General features: G+C 40.9%; 2 protein-coding genes across 4 annotated transcripts in view; one reads left to right on the plus strand and one right to left on the minus strand.

Annotated features, from left to right (window-relative positions):
- Window positions 1-1,304, minus strand: part of Ammecr1 (Alport syndrome, mental retardation, midface hypoplasia and elliptocytosis chromosomal region gene 1) — a 109,003-nt gene extending 107,699 nt beyond the window's left edge. The window contains exon 1 of one of the 3 annotated variants that reach the window (XM_031928215.2): window positions 783-1,304. In XM_031928215.2, the coding sequence (XP_031784075.1) occupies window positions 783-928 (146 nt within the window). In that variant the 5' untranslated portion in view covers window positions 929-1,304. 3 annotated transcript variants of the gene reach the window in all.
- A 3,683-nt stretch (window positions 1,305-4,987) lies between these two features.
- Window positions 4,988-5,635, plus strand: LOC116417087. The gene is made up of 2 exons (XM_031928220.1): window positions 4,988-5,319; window positions 5,404-5,635. The coding sequence occupies exons 1-2, from the start codon at window positions 5,213-5,215 to the stop codon at window positions 5,633-5,635; spliced, it is 339 nt and encodes a 112-aa protein (XP_031784080.1). The 5' UTR covers window positions 4,988-5,212.
- The last annotated feature ends 14,407 nt before the right edge of the window (window positions 5,636-20,042 follow it).

Raw genomic sequence — 20,042 nt, forward strand, 5'->3', positions numbered from 1 at the left:
CCGCTAATGTTAAGATTAGACATACGCATGCATTGCAGTTCACTGTTTGTTTATTTTGATGCAACAAAACCTATGAAATATTGAAGTTAGTATTAGCCAGTATTTTTATTGACAGTATTTATCATCCTGCATTTTCAATATATTTTCAAGGTTACCTGTAGTACTGCCATAATGACTCATTGCAGAGTATGCATGAGTATTCATGCATCGAATTATTTTAAATTTGAAGTGTACAGTTATTTAATTCGTATCATAATATCACTGTGGACACACAAATCAATAAGAGGTAAAAGCTAAATGTCATATAGCACATGAATCAATTAAATAAATTCACAATAAATACACAAATAACATGACACAGACATAAGACTTATGCCTTCTTACAGTCTCTAGTTTTTTTTTTAAACTGGAGTTCGAACATCACGTGTTGTGCACCCTAACTTACAAGAAATTGAGACTTGCTGACTTAGACAAAAGCCTAAGAATTTTTATTACTATATTTTCCAAAACATTGGCCTAATAATTCACAAACTAACATTATTTATTGTAAAAATAATGATATTCTGAAGAAAACCTAATCATATTACAAACTTCCTAAAGTAGCAATTTAACAAAGTAATTAAAAGCATGCTAATTTTATACAGCTTAAATGAAATAAAAGTATTATTTCTTCATTTCTAAAAACAATAAGGTATTGGTTTTGTGTTAATATTTTTTATACAGTTTTCTTTGAACTATACACAAATAAAAAGTATCTATATCTGCATTAATTATTAACTTACAAAGCGTCATTACTAAAGTTTGGTGGCTTTGGTGGTTCCAGCTGATGCAACTGACAATACAGAACATCAAAACAAAAAAAACCCATTTCTGGCAAAACCATTGAATTATTCAATTTTTGTTTTTTTGAACTGCAACTAGTAGCCATATTATATTTATTGTCTTTATGAATTTTAAGAAATGATTAAGAAATATTTCGAGGCAAACGATAAACAATTTTTTTATCACAAGATAACCAATTTCTAGAACTTCATTTTAGAAATGTATAATAAAAATATATTATAAGTTAACTTATAACAGTTATTTACTAAATGTTTAACATAAATAAATTTATTTGTTCTTAGCTTTGTTTACTTCTAAATTCGAAAAATAATTTATTCGCCATATTAATGTTAGGGTCTGTCTCCAGAGTGCTCCATATTATGTAATGTGTTCGGGCCACGGTCAAGGTGCAGGTGCTACAGAAGCGCCTATGCGCCATCTTCGGGTACTGTGTGTTGGTATTCCATAATTTTAGGAACGGCACTGCGTGTGCTGCTAGGAAGTGCAAAAATATCATTCAATTTTTGCTCCAAAAATAGTTTTTATAGTATTACCCCGCCCCGATAACATGATGTCGGCCGAATGACGGCACCGAGACTGCTTGGAATGGGCCACGGGTGACGTCCAGATACCCCTGCTCCATGACCCGGAAATGACGGGCATTGTGCTCAGCACAATGCTGGCACGCGGTGCAAGCATCATGCTGGCACGCGGTGCAAGCATCATGCCGGCACTTAAATTAAGCGAAAAAAACAAAAAAATTAAAACCCTAATGGGGATCGAACCCTGAACCTTTCAGTTAGCAGGCTGGCACTTTACCACTCGACCACGAACACTTGTTACAAGTCATAGCTAATTGTGTCCTTATGTACTGCGAGCAGCTGTTGATGTTAATAAAGTTACAAGTCATGACCCTACTGAAAAAAATCAGATGACAATCAACTGATAATCAGCTGATAATCAGCTGATAATCATGCCAAAACGTCAGCTGATTATCAGGTGATTTCGGCTCAGTATTTTTAATAAAACTGATAGTTATAAAAATGCGTTTATGTGAGATAAAATTTTGAATGATTATCACCTGATTATCACCTAATTATCATCAACATTTTATCTCACATAAACGCATATTTATAACTATCAGCTTTATTAAAAATATTGAGTCGAAATCACCTGATAATCAGCTGACGTTTTGGCATGATTATCAGCTGATTATCAGTTGATTGTCATCTGATTTTTTTCAGTAGGGTCATGACTACCGAATTTATAGCAGCCTGCCAGTTTCGCGCCTTACATGAAATAAGCGGCGAATATCAATGTTGTTAAACGCGTTAATAATAATTTTGGTGATTGTTTATTACAATAACTTGCAACTTTATTAACATTAACAGCTGCTCGCAGTATATAAGGACACAATTGTCCATGTCTTGTAACAAGTGTTCGTGTTCGAGTGGTAAAGTGCCAGTCTGCTAACCGAAAGGTTCAGGTTTCGATCCCCGCTCGGGTAGAATTTTTTTCTTTTTTCTTAATTTAAATGCCGGCACGATGCTTGCACCACGATATGAAATGAATATTCTGTCATTTAAAATTTCGATGCGTAGGGTAGCTGGGTTTAAGGGTTTTTGTTTTAAATTTATTCCTTGATTTCGCTCGCCTTCCTCCGATGCACCGACTTTTTTTAAAATAAATACTTATTCGCTCATAAATAGTAGCGGCGGTGCGTGGGGTAGGTGTATCGAAGATTGTGTGAGTTATTTAATAGACTGATGCGCCGCGCGTAGTCGGGGTGCGTACTAGCACTCGAGGTGTCTCATTTTGTGATGGGGTTTTGCGCTTCTATTAAGGTCTATCTTCGTTGGTACAGGGGCCCGGGTCTGCCAAAGCAGCATGACCTGGCTGCTCTATCAGCGGACGAAAAATCCCGCCTGACCTAACAGTGCCGGTTGGTGACCAGATAGGGCCATGTTGGATTGGGCGGGGGGCCCAGCTAAGGCCACAGGCATTGGGGTTGGCTTCTCCGCGGTGGGTGGCTTCTGGGAAGCGTACTGGTCCGGGATGCGGGGGCGGGGCTTGGCCCACACATACTAACAGATCCGTATAACAATAACATACAAAATGAAATAGAAAAGAATGAAACACAGGAAACGGTTGCAAAAGTGCCAGCAACAAAGGAGCTCCCCAGCTCAAACCAAGTCCTCACAGACGGTATTCTGAAGGACCGGGCGGCTGTCGTCAAGGCGGCAAATACCAAACAGTCACCGGGCGGCTGTGGGGTCGTAGAAAAGAAACAGGCACGCTAATAGGAAGCTAGCCTCGGGGGCGAATCTGAGGACAAAGCGTCTGGAGGACGCTCCTGGGGGGTCTCAGGTTGGGCCCCTTACGAGCGCGACCAAAAGATAACACTCTGGGTTTGGTTATAATGAACAATTAAATAATAATAGTTTGTCACTTGCTATGTTCATTTAATAAATCGACAATTACATCTAGATGATGTGTCGCAAGCTGGTAAAATAAATCGTCAATATCATTCCGGCTAAAGGATATTTCATCCTTCCACTTATTCGCACGTTTTTGTACAATGGATGTAACCGTATCAAACCATTCATCATCAATCACATTAATAATTTCTTGAACAATAGTTGATGTATACATGCCAAGTTTTAATACTGGTATATTATCAAGATTAAAGTTTTTAATGTACTCTAAAGCCTCTCTCGCAACACAACGTGCACTACCTACAACAGATTTGAGATATTTTAGACGCGCATTAATACATTTTACGATATATTCGTGTAAACAGAGAAATGTTTCTTTTTTCATAACAACAGTTGAACGATACCGTTTTGTGATACCCCCAAGTGCTGAAAGGACGTAATCTTCAATTTCGATAACCTTATCCATCTGACTACGAGTGAATTTCACTGTCCAGCCTGAACCGCAAATTTGTTGACCCATCAGGTCTTCACCGCGACCACAAAGATACTTGTAAAAATCGTTGAAACAGTATGTGAATTGTAGCCACTCGTCGTAGGTAAAAGCGATTTCATTAAAGTCATCCCCCAATAGACGCACCACAGGTTTGTAGTATTCATCTTTGAAGTTGTTATATTCCAACCCAAAGATAATTTCCATTGCGTAAGATTTGTCCAAACTGTAAAGGAAGCTTAGAAATTGAAGTCTGCTTTTTTCCTGAATCGCCATGTTACCGTTATTGTAGCGTTCCCGTCATCTTCAAACGACTAACAATCAGAGCTATCACTGTTCACCTCGTTCTGCGCCGTGTTGGTAGTGTTTAGCGGAAAATTCGCGATCGCGTCGTTCGCGTGTGTGTATTTGTGCGAGTGTGTGAGTGTGCCTCGAGGCGATAGTCTTAAGGTTTGTTGGCGAAGGTGTCCACGTGTTGTACGTGACTCCTTCGGGGCGAGCGAACAGCGGCAACACCTCTTGTTGCCCTCGTGCCAAGCGTCTGGCTCCCCGAGACGTCGGGGCGCGCTTGGTGCACGGTTGCGGACCATCCTTTCGCTCCCCAGGCCCGGCTTCCAGACCTCCAGGCCAGGACGGAAGCAGCGGCGGACTACGACGAGGCCTGCTCAACGCCCTCTTCAGCGGCGGTTTTTGCGTTCGTCTTTGCGGTAAGAGAGCTCTCTCTGCGTGCGGAAAAGGTACCTCGCGTCTTTGCGTTTGCGTGCGTTCTTTCACTTGAGTTTTTTCTCTTTTAGAGTCACTGTTCTCTTTCTTTTATTTGTATAGTTTCCCTTCCCTTATTTTCAATAAAGCTTACACTTGCTGAGGCTTTTCCCTCTAAACCGTGAGGGTTTTTACGCCAAAGCAAGTGCTTTTTGTGTACCGCGAAATCGTGTGTGTTAATTAAAAAGAACCCTTCACTCACTCAACCCTTTCCTTTTGTTGGAACTCACTCTGAGTTCTTTCACTCGTTCCAAGATTAATATTCAGAATAAAATAGCACTAAGTCAGCATGATGATAAAAGATACTTATTACCTCATAGCACAGACACTTTGCCTTGGGGTCATTACCGAATTATTGAAGAACAGATGGCGCTGGCTGTAATTCAAATGGAGGGGGACGAAAAAATGGCTGATACAAGAGAAGAAAGAGTGGGGGAGATGGAAGTGGAGAAGGGGTATAAAGCGACCAATACTGAAGAAGAAAGCGAGAGAGCAATGGAGAGGGGGAACGAAGTGACCAATGAAAACAGTGCAGCACGAGTGGGGATGACACTTTATGGCGATACAGGTGAACAAATCATTATCGAATACGATGTTTGTGAGGAGCTAATGCACGAATGCAATCCATCGATGGAGAGGGCATCTTCCGATAGAAGGGATATTCTACAAGAGGCGATGGAAGGGGCAGATATCATGGTGGGGAATGGGCTATATCAACCGACGCAGCACGGTGAAGAGCACATTCGAGCAGTCGAGCTTGAAAATTACCTGCCTTTGGAGAAGAAACCAAGACTCACTTAACATTTCCAAGTAAATTCATAGCTGATTCTCACTATTTTTCTTCTCAAAGAAAATATTTTCTCTAACACAAATTCTTATATTTTTACTTTCCAGAATGGATCTATCTGCACTTAACAAAATTGCTGAGCGCGAGTTCTTGCCCAAGAAGAAAGCCACGAACTTTCAGACGAGATTCAGCACGAAGATCGTGGCCGAGATTGATGACAGCTTTCAAATATTTCTTCCAGAAAAGATCTCATCAGCAATCTTGAAAGATCAAGAACTTTTCAATAATCTCTCTAACACAGCAAATAAACTTAGTTTATTTATAACTGTCGGTATATAAGGATCTGGACGCAATAAGGTGGCACGAAGTAAAGAAGTAAAGACAGAGTATTAAGTAATAGAGCGTAGCGTAACTTTATTATTAAAGTAAACTTAAACAGAGCGGGACAAGAGCCGAAGGCGTGCGTGCAGCTCGACTATCTCGTAGAGAGTGAGGCGGCGAGCGGAGAGCGCCGCCGAGCTCAGCGCCGTATCACGTGGTTTTGGTGGCGAGCGCTTCTAGAGTCGCTGCGACGCGAGGGATCTGCCGTCGGTGTCGGGGGAGATCGTACACATATTCCAACACTCCCTCCCGATTGTCCTCGACATCGTTTCCAGGCTGACCATTAGTTATTCTGTAACATGAAAAATCTGTTAATTTCCTAGCAATAATCTGGATAATTTGTTATGGCTATCAGAGGGCAAAGGCTTGGTAAAAATATCCGCTCTTTGCTCCTTTGATTCTATCCATTCTATTTTTACATAATGTAACTTGACACACTGCTTAACATAGTCCTCATACACTCCAGCCATGTGTCTCAACTTATTACTTCCATCCATCTTTGTGCAAGCGACTGCTGCTTTATTATCACACCATAAGATGATTGGAAAGTATGTCATGTTTGGAATCACTTTCAGAGATAAACTTATGCTAATTGATTCCCTACAAGCATCACCCATTGCTACGTATTCAGCTTGACAAGTTGACAAAGCTACGTAGCTTTGCTTGTGGGTTCTCCAGGCTATTGCATCTCCGTACAGCGTAACTACATGTCCGCTTGTCGTGAGCGAGTCTTTACAATCTGCAAAACTTGCATCTGAGAATGTTTCCATTCCGTCCTTCAGGCCTTTGTAGGTCAGCTGCCAATTCTTTGAGTAAGCAATGTACTTGAATACTCTTGTTACCATTTTCCAGTCGTGTTCAGTCGGATTTTGTTGGTGTCTGCTTAACATATTGACTGCGTATGCCAAATCTGGCCTGGTGCCGGACATCAAGTACATGAGAGATCCAACCACTTCTCTGTATCCACGCTGGTTTATAGCTTTGTCATTTGTTGATTCTTCCTCTCGTTGTTTTCGTTGTCTGTTCAGCACTTGATTTGTTACCATGGGGGTTGATTGACCTTTAGCTTGTGCATATCCAAATTTCGTTTGCATCTTATTTATGAATTTAATTTGGTCCAGTTTTATGGTCCTTTCCTTACTGTTTCTTGTTATAGTGATTCCCAAGAACTCTTTAGGTTCACCCAGGAATTTCATATCAAACTTTTTACTCAGTTCTTTCTGTATTTCTCTCATCTTTGGCTCGTCATTGCCTGTCAGCAATATGTCGTCAACATACAGCAGCATGATTATGCGGCTTTTGTCTTCGGCGTATATGAACAGGCATGGATCTCTACTGTTCGCTTGGAATTTTAGTTGTTTAGCGAATTCTGAAAAGTATTCATTCCAATTCTTTGGACTAGTTTTCAAGCCATAAAGAGATTTGTGAAGCTTCCAAACTTTCGTTTGTTTCTGATTTTCGTATTCTTCAAAACCGTCTGGTATTTCTAGAAATATATCCTTTTTTATAGGGCTGTGAAGAAACGCTGCTTTTACGTCCAGTTGCCACAGCACATAGTCGTGTTTATTAGCAATAGTCAGTACAGCTCTTACTAGTACAAGTCTTGACACTGGTGCGTACGTTTCACAAAGATCATACAAATTTGAATCCTTGAAACCTCGTATGACAATTCTTGCTTTGTAGTCGGGGTATTTTGTTCCACTGTCTTTACGTTTGAATACCCATCTCGAATCCAGGATGTTTAACTTTTTACCGTCGCAGCTAGTTCTACTGACTACTTCATATACTCGGTTTTTCTGAAGTGCTTCTCTCTCTTTGTTTATGGCTTCTTGCCATCTATCTGCTTCTGGTGATGATACAGCTTCTCGGTAAGATTTTGGATCCCCATTAATACCTGTCAGTAGTGTATACAATTCATATGACTTTTCATCAGCGAATGTCACCTTTTTCTTAACAATCTTTTCATTGCTTTCATGGGCAATTAGCGCACCCGAGGGCATCTTTTGTATGTTATCTAATTTTGGCTTTAAATCGATTATCCAGAATGGATTCTCAAACTTTCCTTCTAGAATCTTTTCTCTCGTATTTGGTTCGTAAACGTTTATCGTTTTGTTATCTAAATACACGCACAGGCCCTGATCTGTAAAGCGTTTGAGTGACAGCAGGTTTTTTCTCAAATTTTCTGCGTATACAACATTATCTAGTTTTATTACGTTACCGTTAGATAGTTCGAATTTAACTTGGCCTTGATTGGTTGCGATTATGTTAGATCGTTTGTCTTTATTGGCACAGCCTATTACGCGCTCAGTCTTTTCGTGCAGCTGAGTCAAGATGAGTTTAGAATTTGTCATATGATCTGTCGCGCCTGAATCTACGATAAATTTTTGCGTCTCGTCGTCCCATTCATTCAGACTCACATTCATGCATACTGAATCAGTATTGGTCGTACCTTTTGCAGGAGTGCCAGGTCGTCTGAAAGGTGACTTTGATCGAGATCTGCTATGCTCTCTCCTCTGCTTTCTCTTTGGAGAGATACTTCTGTTGCGATCAGTCGCTCTCTTTCGTGGTGGCCCTTTCCGTGGTTCACTGCAGTCTACGGCGATGTGCCCGAACTTATTGCAGTTAAAGCACTTAGGCTCGTCGTGCTTGCAGTCCTTGGACAAGTGCGCCGTGCTACCACATCGCTCGCACCGTTTGTTGGGCCTTTCCCTACTTTTGGATCGTTCGTCAGAGGAACGGTTTCTTTCCTCTGCGAATCCGAGCAGGGCTGATTTTTCTGGGGTTCTCTGCTTCGAGTTGTCAATCTGGAAAATTAAATCTTTTAGTTCATTGTAAGTATATTTCCTACCCGTACCATGGCTTGCAACGTTCTCTGCCGTAATGATCTCTGGGTAGGCTTGCTCTACTGCGTTGAACAGTAGACTTTTCTTTGCCGTATCGCTCATTTTTTCTATGCCTTCATTACTTTCATACTTTCTTACGAGGTCTTCAAACCTCAAGCAGAAGTTAAAGGCCGTTTCTTTATCTTTGTTGAGCTTTAAGTTGAAGAGTCGTTTCTGGGCTGTATGAGCATTAATTCTCAATTCATTCTTTTTAATTTCTTTAATCTTATCCAGTAATTCAACTGGATCTTTTATGTTCATCGTGTATAGGTGATACTTATCATCAATTCTGTTCAGAATTATCTCGCGTATGATATTCTTATCGTGTTCGAGTTCATCTGGACAGATCAGACTTTGATTGTTCTTTTCGAAGACGTAGAACAGTTTTCGCGACTTTAGCTCTGAGAATAAGAAATCCTCAAAGGGGGCATATTCCGAATCTAATTTTAACTTGTACATTCGCGTGATGTTAATCTGTTTCAATTTTGCGTCATTTATACTCGTGTTACCTAAGTTCATTGACTTGAACAAATTCAGCTTATTCAGTTGCGTTAAGTCTTGATCAGAAAAACGTCTACTTACATTCAAATCGTCGAGCGCGATTCCAAGACGTTCGGCGGATTCAACGCGCCAATCTTTATATGGCGACTGTTCTCTCCTTACTTCATTTTTCTCGTTCCACTCGTACGAGTCGGCCACTAGTGTGGACGAGCACCTGGGTTCAGCAGGTCCGAGCTCCCTTGGTCCAGGAGCCAAGAGCGTGAGCGGATTGCGGTTGGCTGGTCGAAAGCCACGTCCGCGTCCTCGTGGATGCAGCTTGATCGGTTCTGCCGGGCGTGTACAGCTGACGATGCTTGGCTTGTTGTTGGCTGAAAGAGTTGGCTTCTCCTGCCAATCTTTTACTGCCTGTCCATCCTGCCCTCTGAGCTTCAGACTATCAACGGACCTCATCAGTTGCTGTACATCTCCGCTGATCTTGGTTGTGAACCTTTCGAAGTTTTGGTTCATCTTAGCATTCTCCTCCACGAGGGACTTCATTCCTTCTACCAGCCTTTCGCTGAGCTTGACTTGAGCCAGGGTGCTCTCACGCAACAGCTTGGTGATCTCATTCATGCTGTATGTCTGGTCGTCATCCCTGGGCGTGGACGTAGTGGCTCCTGCTCTCCCTGCGTCGCTGTAGTGGCTTACGGGTCCTCTCAACCCTACCACTCGATCCTCTGTAGCTTTCAACACTTCCAGGACTCTGGCTGCTTCTTCCAAACTGAGGATGTTCATGTCTGTAAATATACAAAAAACGTTAGTCTGCGGTTGAGAGGATACCCCTGCAAAGCTCCCTATACTTTGTGCACAAGTATCGGGCCACCTTGCTGTCGGTCCAGTCACTTTTCGACAAAGTTCCCAAACCGACTTAGTCTCTTTTTGCGGAATGTGTGCCTAAGCACGGCTCCCACAGTCCGAGACCCACTAAGCACGAGAGCAGGTTTGGCAGATCTGTGTGAGGGTCTAGTTTTTGAGCGTGGGACACTGACTAAGTATCTGTACGTGCGCACGTACCAAGTCACATTCGTGGGTTCGTGTTAAACCTCTCACAGATCCGCACAGACTTCGTGTCGTACGTTACGTTGGCTAGTAGCCCGTCAAACTTTCCGTACAAGTGTAGACTTACATATAAATATTGTTATTTATGACTTTACTTCATTACCTAGTTGGAGTGTTTCGTCCCTAGAATTCATTAACCAAACGCCTCCGCCGTAGAGTTGAAGATAGAAACTCTCATTTGGTTATTTGTCCTTCAGGTCGTAGTACTCCAGAATCTTGGCGCGTATTTCATCCCAGTCAGTACTTGTGCTACGTGCTGTCGAAAGATTTTGTAATTAATATTCAAACTTAATTTATTTTGATAAACCAGAGTCGTTGTGTTGAATTAATTCTTCGCTTAATTTATTGCAGAGTGAGCTTGCGCACCAGCAGCCCCACCTGCGCGGTGTCTGTAAACAGTGCAGCTCGCAGGCAGACTTACACTAGATGCGAAAGCCGACGTTCACGTTTATCGCGTTAAATTTCTTTATAGATGATTTTCTGCTAGTTTAATACGTTAAATGATTGCTTAGTTTACCCATGCATCAGCAGTCCCACCTGCGCGGTGTCTGTAAACAGTGCAGCATGCAGGCAGACTTGCACTAGATGCATAGGTGTGCGTTTAAGAAATTCAAAAATTGCCGCGCAACAAGTGAGCGGTCACGTGAATTCGTGTGCGCTTGCGCACAATCTTGTATTGACTTCGCTTTACGTTTGAGTTGACTCAGCGCGAACTTTTTGTGCACGTATGTATGCGTGCGCGTCCGTGTATCGTTTCCGCTACGTGTGATTGTAATGACCGCAACTCTCCCTCCGTTTTCATGCACGCGCGTGTTAACCTATTACGAGCCAGGTTAAACTAGCGTCGTCTTTTTCTGCGTGCGCCTGAACTTGCGCGTCGTCGTCGTGAGCCGAGAGCGCGGCAACGGCGGCTCTCCCTCCGTTCCGTATAGCTTACGTGCAGGAGAGAGGTGAGGCGGCCATGTTGGCTCGGTTGCCTAGCAACCCCCCTTTCTTTCGCCTGTTGCTTCGTACCGGGAATTTTTTTACCGCGCGTTTCTGTTCGTTTGAACTTCTCGGAAATGCGTTTTTGTTTTGGTCGACTTTCTTTGTTTAAGCGCGTTCGGATTTTCGAGTTCTGACAAGCCGAACTGATGCAACACTGATTCGCGCCTTTCTCTTTTCCGCGATTTTCGCGCCTTTTCTTTTCTAATGCGGCTTTTTATCTCGCGATTTTTATTTTTCACTTCACTTTTCTTATACACTCGCGTACCGCTGATTTTACTTCACGAGTTTCATAAGCACGTTTTTATTTTATGCGTACTTACGTGCAGTTTGCGGGTTTGCCCATTTGTAGGATTTTCCGGCCATCGTGACTTTTGCCTTTGTTTCTCAGCTTAGGTCGTTCTCGTGTCTTTGTACAGGTGTCAACTCGTCTCGACTTCTCTTGGCTTTTCTTCTATTTTTTTTTTTTTCGTGTCACTTTTCACTAATTCGCGCAGTGGAAGCGTGCTGGGCCAATAACCTGTCGGTATATAAGGATCCGGACGCGATAAGGTGGCACGAAGTAAAGAAGTAAAGACAGAGTATTAAGTAATAGAGCGTAGCGTAACTTTATTATTAAAGTAAACTTAAACAGAGCGGGACAAGAGCCGAAGGCGTGCGTGCAGCTCGACTATCTCGTAGAGAGTGAGGCGGCGAGCGGAGAGCGCCGCCGAGCTCAGCGCCGTATCACGTGGTTTTGGTGGCGAGCGCTTCTAGAGTCGCTGCGACGCGAGGGATCTGCCGTCGGTGTCGGGGGAGATCGTACACATATTCCAACAATAACATATCAGGGTGGAACTTCTTTTAAGTTCACGAAATGCTAAAATAATGAAATACAAAGACTGATAATTGTTACATACTATTTTTTTTTTAAACTTGTGTGTAATTTACATGATTAATAATTTACATTATTAAATATAATAAGAATTACTTTCTTATTTATTTGAACCTTGAATAATTCATACAATCTCATTTTTATCTATCCAACTATTATGCTTGTCACTAAATCCTAACCATTTAACATATACGCGTTTACCACTTTTCTTTAAAACTTTTTCTACTAAATAAATTTCCGGATACATAGTTTTATGAATTTCCGTTTCATAAAAGCCTCATAATAATCATAAATAAAGATTATCATAATAATCATAATAAATAAAGATTATCATAATAATCATAATAAATAAAGATTATCATAATAATCTTTGAGATGGTAAGTTACTGGATCTGTTTTTACAACTCGCGTTATTGAGAAAATTTCCGTTGACCAGTTTGGCGTGTAACCTTTTTCAAAAACATTTTTTATCCTACTTATTCGTACTTTATCTCCTACTTTAAATTTCGGATTTTCACTGGCGACTTTTCATTTGGAAAACGTCTCTTGACTTCTCGCTCATTTGCCTGTGTAACATTTTCAGGCTCGACTCCTGTTGTCTGATGTTTTCTCGAATTATATGCTTTGAGCAAGTTAGGCAGAATATCCAACCATTTATAGCTTCCTTGTTTGCAGAATTCTGTCCACATTGCATTTTTTAACGTTCTATTGAATCGTTCGCATATACTTGCATGAAGATTACTATGTGAAGAGTATAAGTGTATAATGTGCTTCTTCATAAGTTTTTGAAAAATTGAATTGTAAAATTCTTTTCCTTGGTCAGTTTGTAGATTCTTCGGTACTCGTCCTTCTTTCAGTATTGACTTCATAGCTGTAGTAACATCATTACCACTCTTTGACTTCACTGGCACGGCCCAAGCATACTTTGAAAATATATCTATGACAGTGAGTAAGTAATGGAAACCTTTGTTTTCTTTAGAATATGGTATCATTTCTACAAGATCAGCTTGCCAAGTCTCGTCTATTCCATGTATGTCATATTTTCTTCTATTGTATCGCCGACGTGCTGGCTTGTGCAGCTCTTCAGCTACTCTATGACGCTCACTTCTCACCGCTCACCTCTCTATCTCACTTCTTCAATGATATAATCAACACCAGAGTAATTGCGAAGAGTTGTACTATAAAGATAACGCAATTTTGCATCCACTACCAATTGATGTTTTTCAACTTGCTGCTTATATTCTTCTGTAACTTCACCAATTCCAGCAATTTTAGCAGCTATATAATTTATTTCAGTTTGTAGAATAACTTTCGGTGAATGCAAGGTGATTGCATCGTTTGGATGATTGGGCGGTCCTAGGTTGCAAAGTCGCTTGTTTTCTAAATCAAAATCACCGTCCGGTGTAAAATTGAAACCAATGCCTGGAGGACCACGACTCACTTGCGAGCCCTCAAGTTTTCTTCCAAACACATCGAGATTCATGGTAGTACTGATGCAAAGAAGAAAGTTGCGTTTCAATATATCTGCCCAGCTTCACGTAATTCCTCAATAATCGACTGGACTTCATTGTCGTGATTATTATTTCCAGCTGATCGTTCGGCAATCAATAGTCGAAGTCTCTCAGTAAGCTCGTTTGGATCATCCCAGTAGACGAGATCAATGGAAGAATTTTTCTTAGCCATTTTATATTTAGGCATGAGTCCTCCTCTGCTGCTGTTGTTCTTTTTACGTGGTGTGCTGCGGAACATTGGTAAGATATTTTTATATTTATTACTTCTCGACATTCGGATAGATTCATCTTTGCTGAATTTTTTTCGATGAGCATTTGTTACTTCCAGAATCTTGCGATAATTTTCACGATCTGCTGAACTCAAAAAAAGATCATTCGGATATTTTTTAAATAGCAATTCCATAAGTCCACTACTTTTAGGATATTTTCCATTTCTGACTTTGACATAATTATCATCAAATTCAATTTCTGAATCACCAATCATATACACTCCATCAACCTTTTGCACTCCATATATATTATCAATTGTTCTACGGCTTTTATCTAACAATGATAAAAAGTCTTCAGCTGATTCATTTTTTCCACTCGTAGATCTAAATGTAGAATTGGTTATTGTGTCAAAAGCATCATCATCATGACGATAACGATGATGATGATCATCATCATCATTATCGTCATCATAATCGAAAAAACTTTTTTATTATTATTTTAATCGTTGAGCAAACTCGATCGATCGATTCTCATTCGTTTTTTCATTTTTTTTAGTGTTGTTTTGATCCAAAATGTGATTGGATGGTTGCTGTAGTGGGCTTTCACTTTTCATCTCAACAAGTTTCTCAAGTGGCGTGATGACTAGTTTTAGAGTATCACCGATGACCTTTTCAAAATCATCTTTCTCCTTTTTTAATAAAGTGTATTTTTTTAATAGCCTCACGAGCTCGTAAGAGCTCACCAAGAACATTCTTCTCTTTCGTGAAGTCTGACATGCTGACGTGGCGATGTCTACAACTGAACTGTAAGTTTGAGACTCATAATTCCTTGTTTATTGCAAAGCAGTCAAATCATTTTCTGTATCTAGCCTCATTCATCGGTCTATCTTTGTCAATAACGATGAATCCATATCTATCATTCTTCCAACATTCAGAACAAAGATTCCGAAATTCGTTGAAAGTTAAATCGGTATTCACATGATCTTCATAGATATGTTTAAGATTTACATCATCTTGTCGATAAATTACTAGTAAGAGTTAGATAATTGTCTAACAAATTGACATTATCTCTAATGAGATGTTTTCCTATATGAGCATACGATTGACATAGATAGTAGCTATCTACACTCCTATGTCTCCCCATATAGAAGAAAGCTCTGACGTTATCCTGCTTCTCACATGCCACGTCATTAAAAATCATTATTGAATTTGGAAGGGCTTCATCTGGAGATACTACAGATTCATGCTCACTGAACCGAAGATATGATACTCCTTCAATCGGATCCAAGACATTTTTGAGAAATTGATACTTTGGTTGATTCAAGGAATTAGAGTATACATACAAATTCTCAAATCTAAGAACATTAGGGTGTGTAATTAATGCCAATAAACTATTTGTTTTTCCACAGTTTGATGGACCACAGAATACTGCTCGTATACTATCTGGTAGTAATTCCCCATGACGCTTCTTTTTCTTCTCTTTTCCAAAATCAAAATTCGTGACAGGGAGTTTGACGTTCTGCTCGGTAAAATCCATGTTCATACAACAGAGAAAGATTCAACATTGAGCTCTTGAAATATAAACGCTCGTTTTATACCATGAACGTCAGTTGTGAATCAACACTCGAAGATGATCATAAAGGCTATGGATTGCTTGATAAAGTTATCAATGACTTACCTGTTGAAATGTATCTTCCTGGATATCAATACTGCGGTCCCGGAACTAAATTGAAAAAGCGAATGAAAAGAGGAGATCCTGGTATTAATGCTCTTGATCAGGCGTGTAAAAAATACGACATAGCTTACTCCGATAAAAACGGAGATCGTAAAGCTGCTGACAAGATACTTGCTGAGGAAGCTATGCAACGTGTCAGAGCTAAGGATGCTAGTCTTGGCGAAAAAGCTTTTGCTTTTGCTGTGAGCAATGCTATGAAATTAAAAGGAAAAACTGGAATGGGACTGAAATTTAATAAGTTAGTGACTGCGGCTAAAAAATCAATGTCAACAAGTAAAAGTTCTCGCAAGGTTATTCAATCAGCCTTGAAGGGTGCACGTCAAGGTGTTAAAAGTGTAGGTGGAAAGAAAAAAGTTATCATTCCACGTGTTCTGCCTCTTCCATCAAAAATTGGTGTAGTTCTTCCTTTTCTCATTCCATTGTTCGCAGGACTAAGTGCCACTGGTGCTCTAGCAGGAGGTGCTGCTGGAATAGCTAAAGCAGTTAATGATGCTAAAGCTGCGCAGAAAAATCATGAAGAAAGTAAGAGGCATAATAAGACCATGGAAGCTATTGCTTTAGGCAGAGGTCTTCATCTTAAGCCCTATAAAACTGGAATGGGATTATTTATGAAACCTCATATCGGTCGTGGTCATCAAGTCAGTCATCAGTGTTTTCATGACAAATAATCTACCTCCCGAAGGTCCATGGCATAATGAAACAGCAGTGGTAAACTTGGACGACTTTCAAAATAGAGGCAATCACTGGGTTTGCTATCGCAAACGTGGTCCTGAAGTGATTTATTTTGATAGTTTTGGCGATCTTAAACCTCCTAAAGATCTCATGTTGTATTTTAACGTGAAAGAAGTGAAATACAACTATAAAAGATATCAAAATTTTAACTCATTGATATGTGGTCATCGTTGTCTCTTTTTCTTAGCTGGGAGACTATAAAAGAGGTGCTCACTGACGAATGGAATCATTATCTTCCGATCAGTCATGTAAGATAGCTTCACTCTGAGTCTCTCAGGAAACTCATCTGTCTTAGAAGCGCAATATTTTCCTTCGATTGAACTATCGAAGCATAAAAATTTTGTCTTGGGTTTAGTTGAACTTTTATCTTTTAACTCTATTCCCAATGTTGACTATTCAAATAATAAACTGCATTTAAACGGAGATATTATTATTAATATTCCTACTGGCAGTTATGAGATTGATGCTATTAATCCATTTTTACAAGCAACTTTGAAATCCAAAGGAATCAAATTCTCTTTGAAAGCTAACAACAATACTCTTAGAAGTGAAATTCTCTGCAGTCATCCGATAGGTCTCACACCTCACGATTCCATAGGCCGTCTCCTTGGCTTTGCTCCTCGCACTCTCGAAGAGAACATTCAACACAGCTCTGATTTACCAGTGAAAATATTGAGAATCAATGCACTCAGAGCTGAGTGCAATATTATTGGAGGTGCTTATATCAATAATAAGAAAGTTCATACAATCCATGAGTTCTTTCCCAGAGTGCCTCCGGGATATAAAATCATAGAAGTTCCGTCACACGTCATATATCTACCGGTCAGTGTCAAGTGCATAGATCATCTACAAATTCAAATTGTCGATCAGGATGGAAATTTAGTGAATTTTCGAGGAGAGGAAATCACTATTAGACTTCACATCAAATCTGTATAATGGGCATCGTTTACAATTCTGGATCATATATAAATCAGTCATCATGGCAACGAGTCATCAGTCGACCGAAGAAACTCAAGCCGTTAACACGCAAGAGCATTCAGTTTCTGAAAAGTCTAGGACTAAAAGTTCGTGGAAAAAATTCACGTGTATAATTCTTTGCTGTTTCCAGAAAAATGGACGAAATTCTAAGCATTCCATCAGGTGTCGTATTCGATGAGTCTATTACTCATTACGAAGTACACGCACATCAACCATACTCATTATTAAGCTTTGACAACAGTGATGAAATTCGTATTTCTATCCAACATCAAGATCTATGTCTCTTACCATCGCGCAGCTCTATCCATATATGTGGAAAGTTGCAAGTAAAAGGTGGATCAGCATCACTTGCTAAAACTAAATTTGTCAACAATGCCATTTGTCATCTGTTTGATGAAATTCGTTATGAGATTAATGCTGTGGAGATAGATAAAAGTAAAAATGTTGGTCTGAGCAGTGTTATGAAAGGATTGATTTCGTTTAATTTGATTCAGAATGATATGCTGGAGAATGCAGGCTGGCTTGGTATTCAAGACAATATCAAATCGGTCGTAGATGACAAGGGAAATTTTGACGTTGCGATTCCACTGAGTATGATCTTGGGTTTTGCAGAAGACTATAAAAAGATTATAGTTAATATGAAGCATGAGTTCATTCTCACAAGATCGAGAAGCGACTTGAACGTAATAATCCAGGAAGGTACTATAGCATCTGGTGTAACTACTTATGAAGATTACGAAGTAAAAGTATCAAAGATAGAGTGGTTGATGCCATATGTTGTTGCATCTGATAAACAAAAAATTCAGCTATTGAATTTCATTGGTAAAGATAATCCTATCTCCATGTGTTTCCGTTCTTGGGAGTTATTTGAATATTCTCTTCTCCCAAGCACTACTAAACACGTCTGGACAGTGAAAATATCAAATCAATTGGAAAAACCTCGTTTTGTGATTCTTTGACTGCAAACAAAGAGAAAATCATTGAGAACTGCAAACGCCAGTCGATTTGACCATTGTGAGTTGAGTAATGTGAAACTTTTCTTGAATTCACAATATTATCCATACAACAATATGAATCTCGTCATAGCTAAAAATCAGTTTGCCATTCTCTATGATATGTACGCTAATTTTCAAAATCCTACTATGGAAGAGATCCGCAACCGCTGCTGACAAAGTCTTCGTTTCTCAACTTTGCATCACTCGTAGTTATTGACTGTTCACGACAAAACGAATCTCTCAAGAGCGCTCCTGTCGATGTACGTCTGGAGTTTGAGGCTAAAAAAGATTTGCCTGCTAACACTTCAGCCTACTGTCTGATCTTACACGATCGCATCGTTCAGTACAATCCTATTAGTGGAGATGTCAAGAAGCTCGTCTAGGCTGCATCGAAAAATGGAGTATGCAGTAGACATGACTGGTTTCAAGCAAACCGAAGAAGATTATATTCTAAAGGAATTAGCAATCATACCTCTCAAGGAAAATAGTGCAGATCCTGTTGTTCTATCATTCAAAAATCTCTTCTCGTGGAAAAAACTCTCAGACAAAATGCAAAGGGAGAATAAATGGCTCAAACATAATTATTATGGTATCAGGTGGAAAACGGATGGACATGACTACTTTCAAATCGGAAACTTGCTTCGTGACGCTTTACATGACGCATCAAAAATTTTTGTCATGGGTGCATTAAAACAGAAATGGCTTCAACGATTCAAATTTCCTGTTCACAACATTGAACAGTATGGCTATCCGTCAAAACCATCTTTTAAGTGCGTTACAGTATGCACAAATCATAATCCAAGCTATAAGACGCTGCCCAGGTTCTGGCGTACTGGTCGGTCGCCACCATCACAATGCCCCCCCCCCTTGCAGAAGGACTCCTCGAAGTGGGGCAGCGGCAGTTCAGAGGGAATTTTGTCCACCTCTTCCCTTATCGTGTTCCTAAAGCGCTTAAACCTTTGGAAGGTTATGAGCGCCTCAGGGTATCCCTCTTCGACGATGACCATCGTCAAGGGGTTAGTTCTCTGTGCTAGTGAGAGTGTCTGTACCACAGCTTCCCTCTCCATCGGTTTCTTGGCAGCCTTCTGCCCTTCCGTTGCGGTCTTTGGTCTTATCTTGCTTTCGACCGGGGTGTTCACGCTCGTCCCTTCTTTCGCCCTTCGGGCGTTCCAGGCTTTGCGTTCGCGTGCTCCCGGTCGATGTCTATACTGCCGGATGGCAGTTTTAGGGGGACCGTTAGAGCCCCCTGCCGCTGGTTCATCCGTTGCCGAATTCACCATTACGGTTGCCTCCACCTCCATCTCGTCCAGTGGGTCAGTCTCCCTGGGGTTCACCTGTTCCTGTGGAACGGTTCTACCCGGTTCGTCGTCTCCAGTCTGTGCCGGTGGGGTGTTAGCGGTCCTCCTTTCGTCATCTTTATTTTTGTTTTGTGTATCCATTTTATTCCCACGAGTAGCTAGGGAAATAAAGGTCACCCACTGCAGAGCCCCACTTGCAGTGGGAAGGCTTTCGCGCCTCGGGAGGGCGCCTGGTATCCCGAGGGCACCGTACGCGACCACTGGACCCCGTGGCCAATCAGTCCCCTATGCACGGTTTCTCACACAATGGGATTGGGGTTTGTATGGATTACCTATTACGCCTCCTTCCGAATGCAATGGAGAGTTGTCCTTAGTGTCTGGAAGGTCCGCCCGACCGTTCTCGAGAACCCCGAGGTCCGGAACCGACCCGGGAAGAGCCCGACGGGAAGAGCTCATTTTACCGAGATTCCACGCCTCGGGCGCGTCCTACTGATAGCCCGAAGAGGCGGCGAGCCGACATCGCCGTATCAACCGACATCCCCCCCGCCGCCGCCCCAACTGTCCACTT

Source organism: Nasonia vitripennis, assembly GCF_009193385.2.
Source record: "Nasonia vitripennis strain AsymCx chromosome 4 unlocalized genomic scaffold, Nvit_psr_1.1 chr4_random0005, whole genome shotgun sequence".
Classification (NCBI taxonomy): Eukaryota; Metazoa; Arthropoda; class Insecta; order Hymenoptera; family Pteromalidae; genus Nasonia; species Nasonia vitripennis.

What these genes read in the sequence shown, in the direction of transcription:
- LOC116417087 (XM_031928220.1), top strand. Translation starts at nt 5,213, where the DNA reads ATGGGCTATATCAACCGACGCAGCACGGTGAAGAGCACATTCGAGCAG. An exon ending in GACTCACTTAACATTTCCAA is followed by an intron (nt 5,320 to 5,403) that starts GTAAATTCATAG and finishes TTTACTTTCCAG; the next exon opens with AATGGATCTATCTGCACTTA.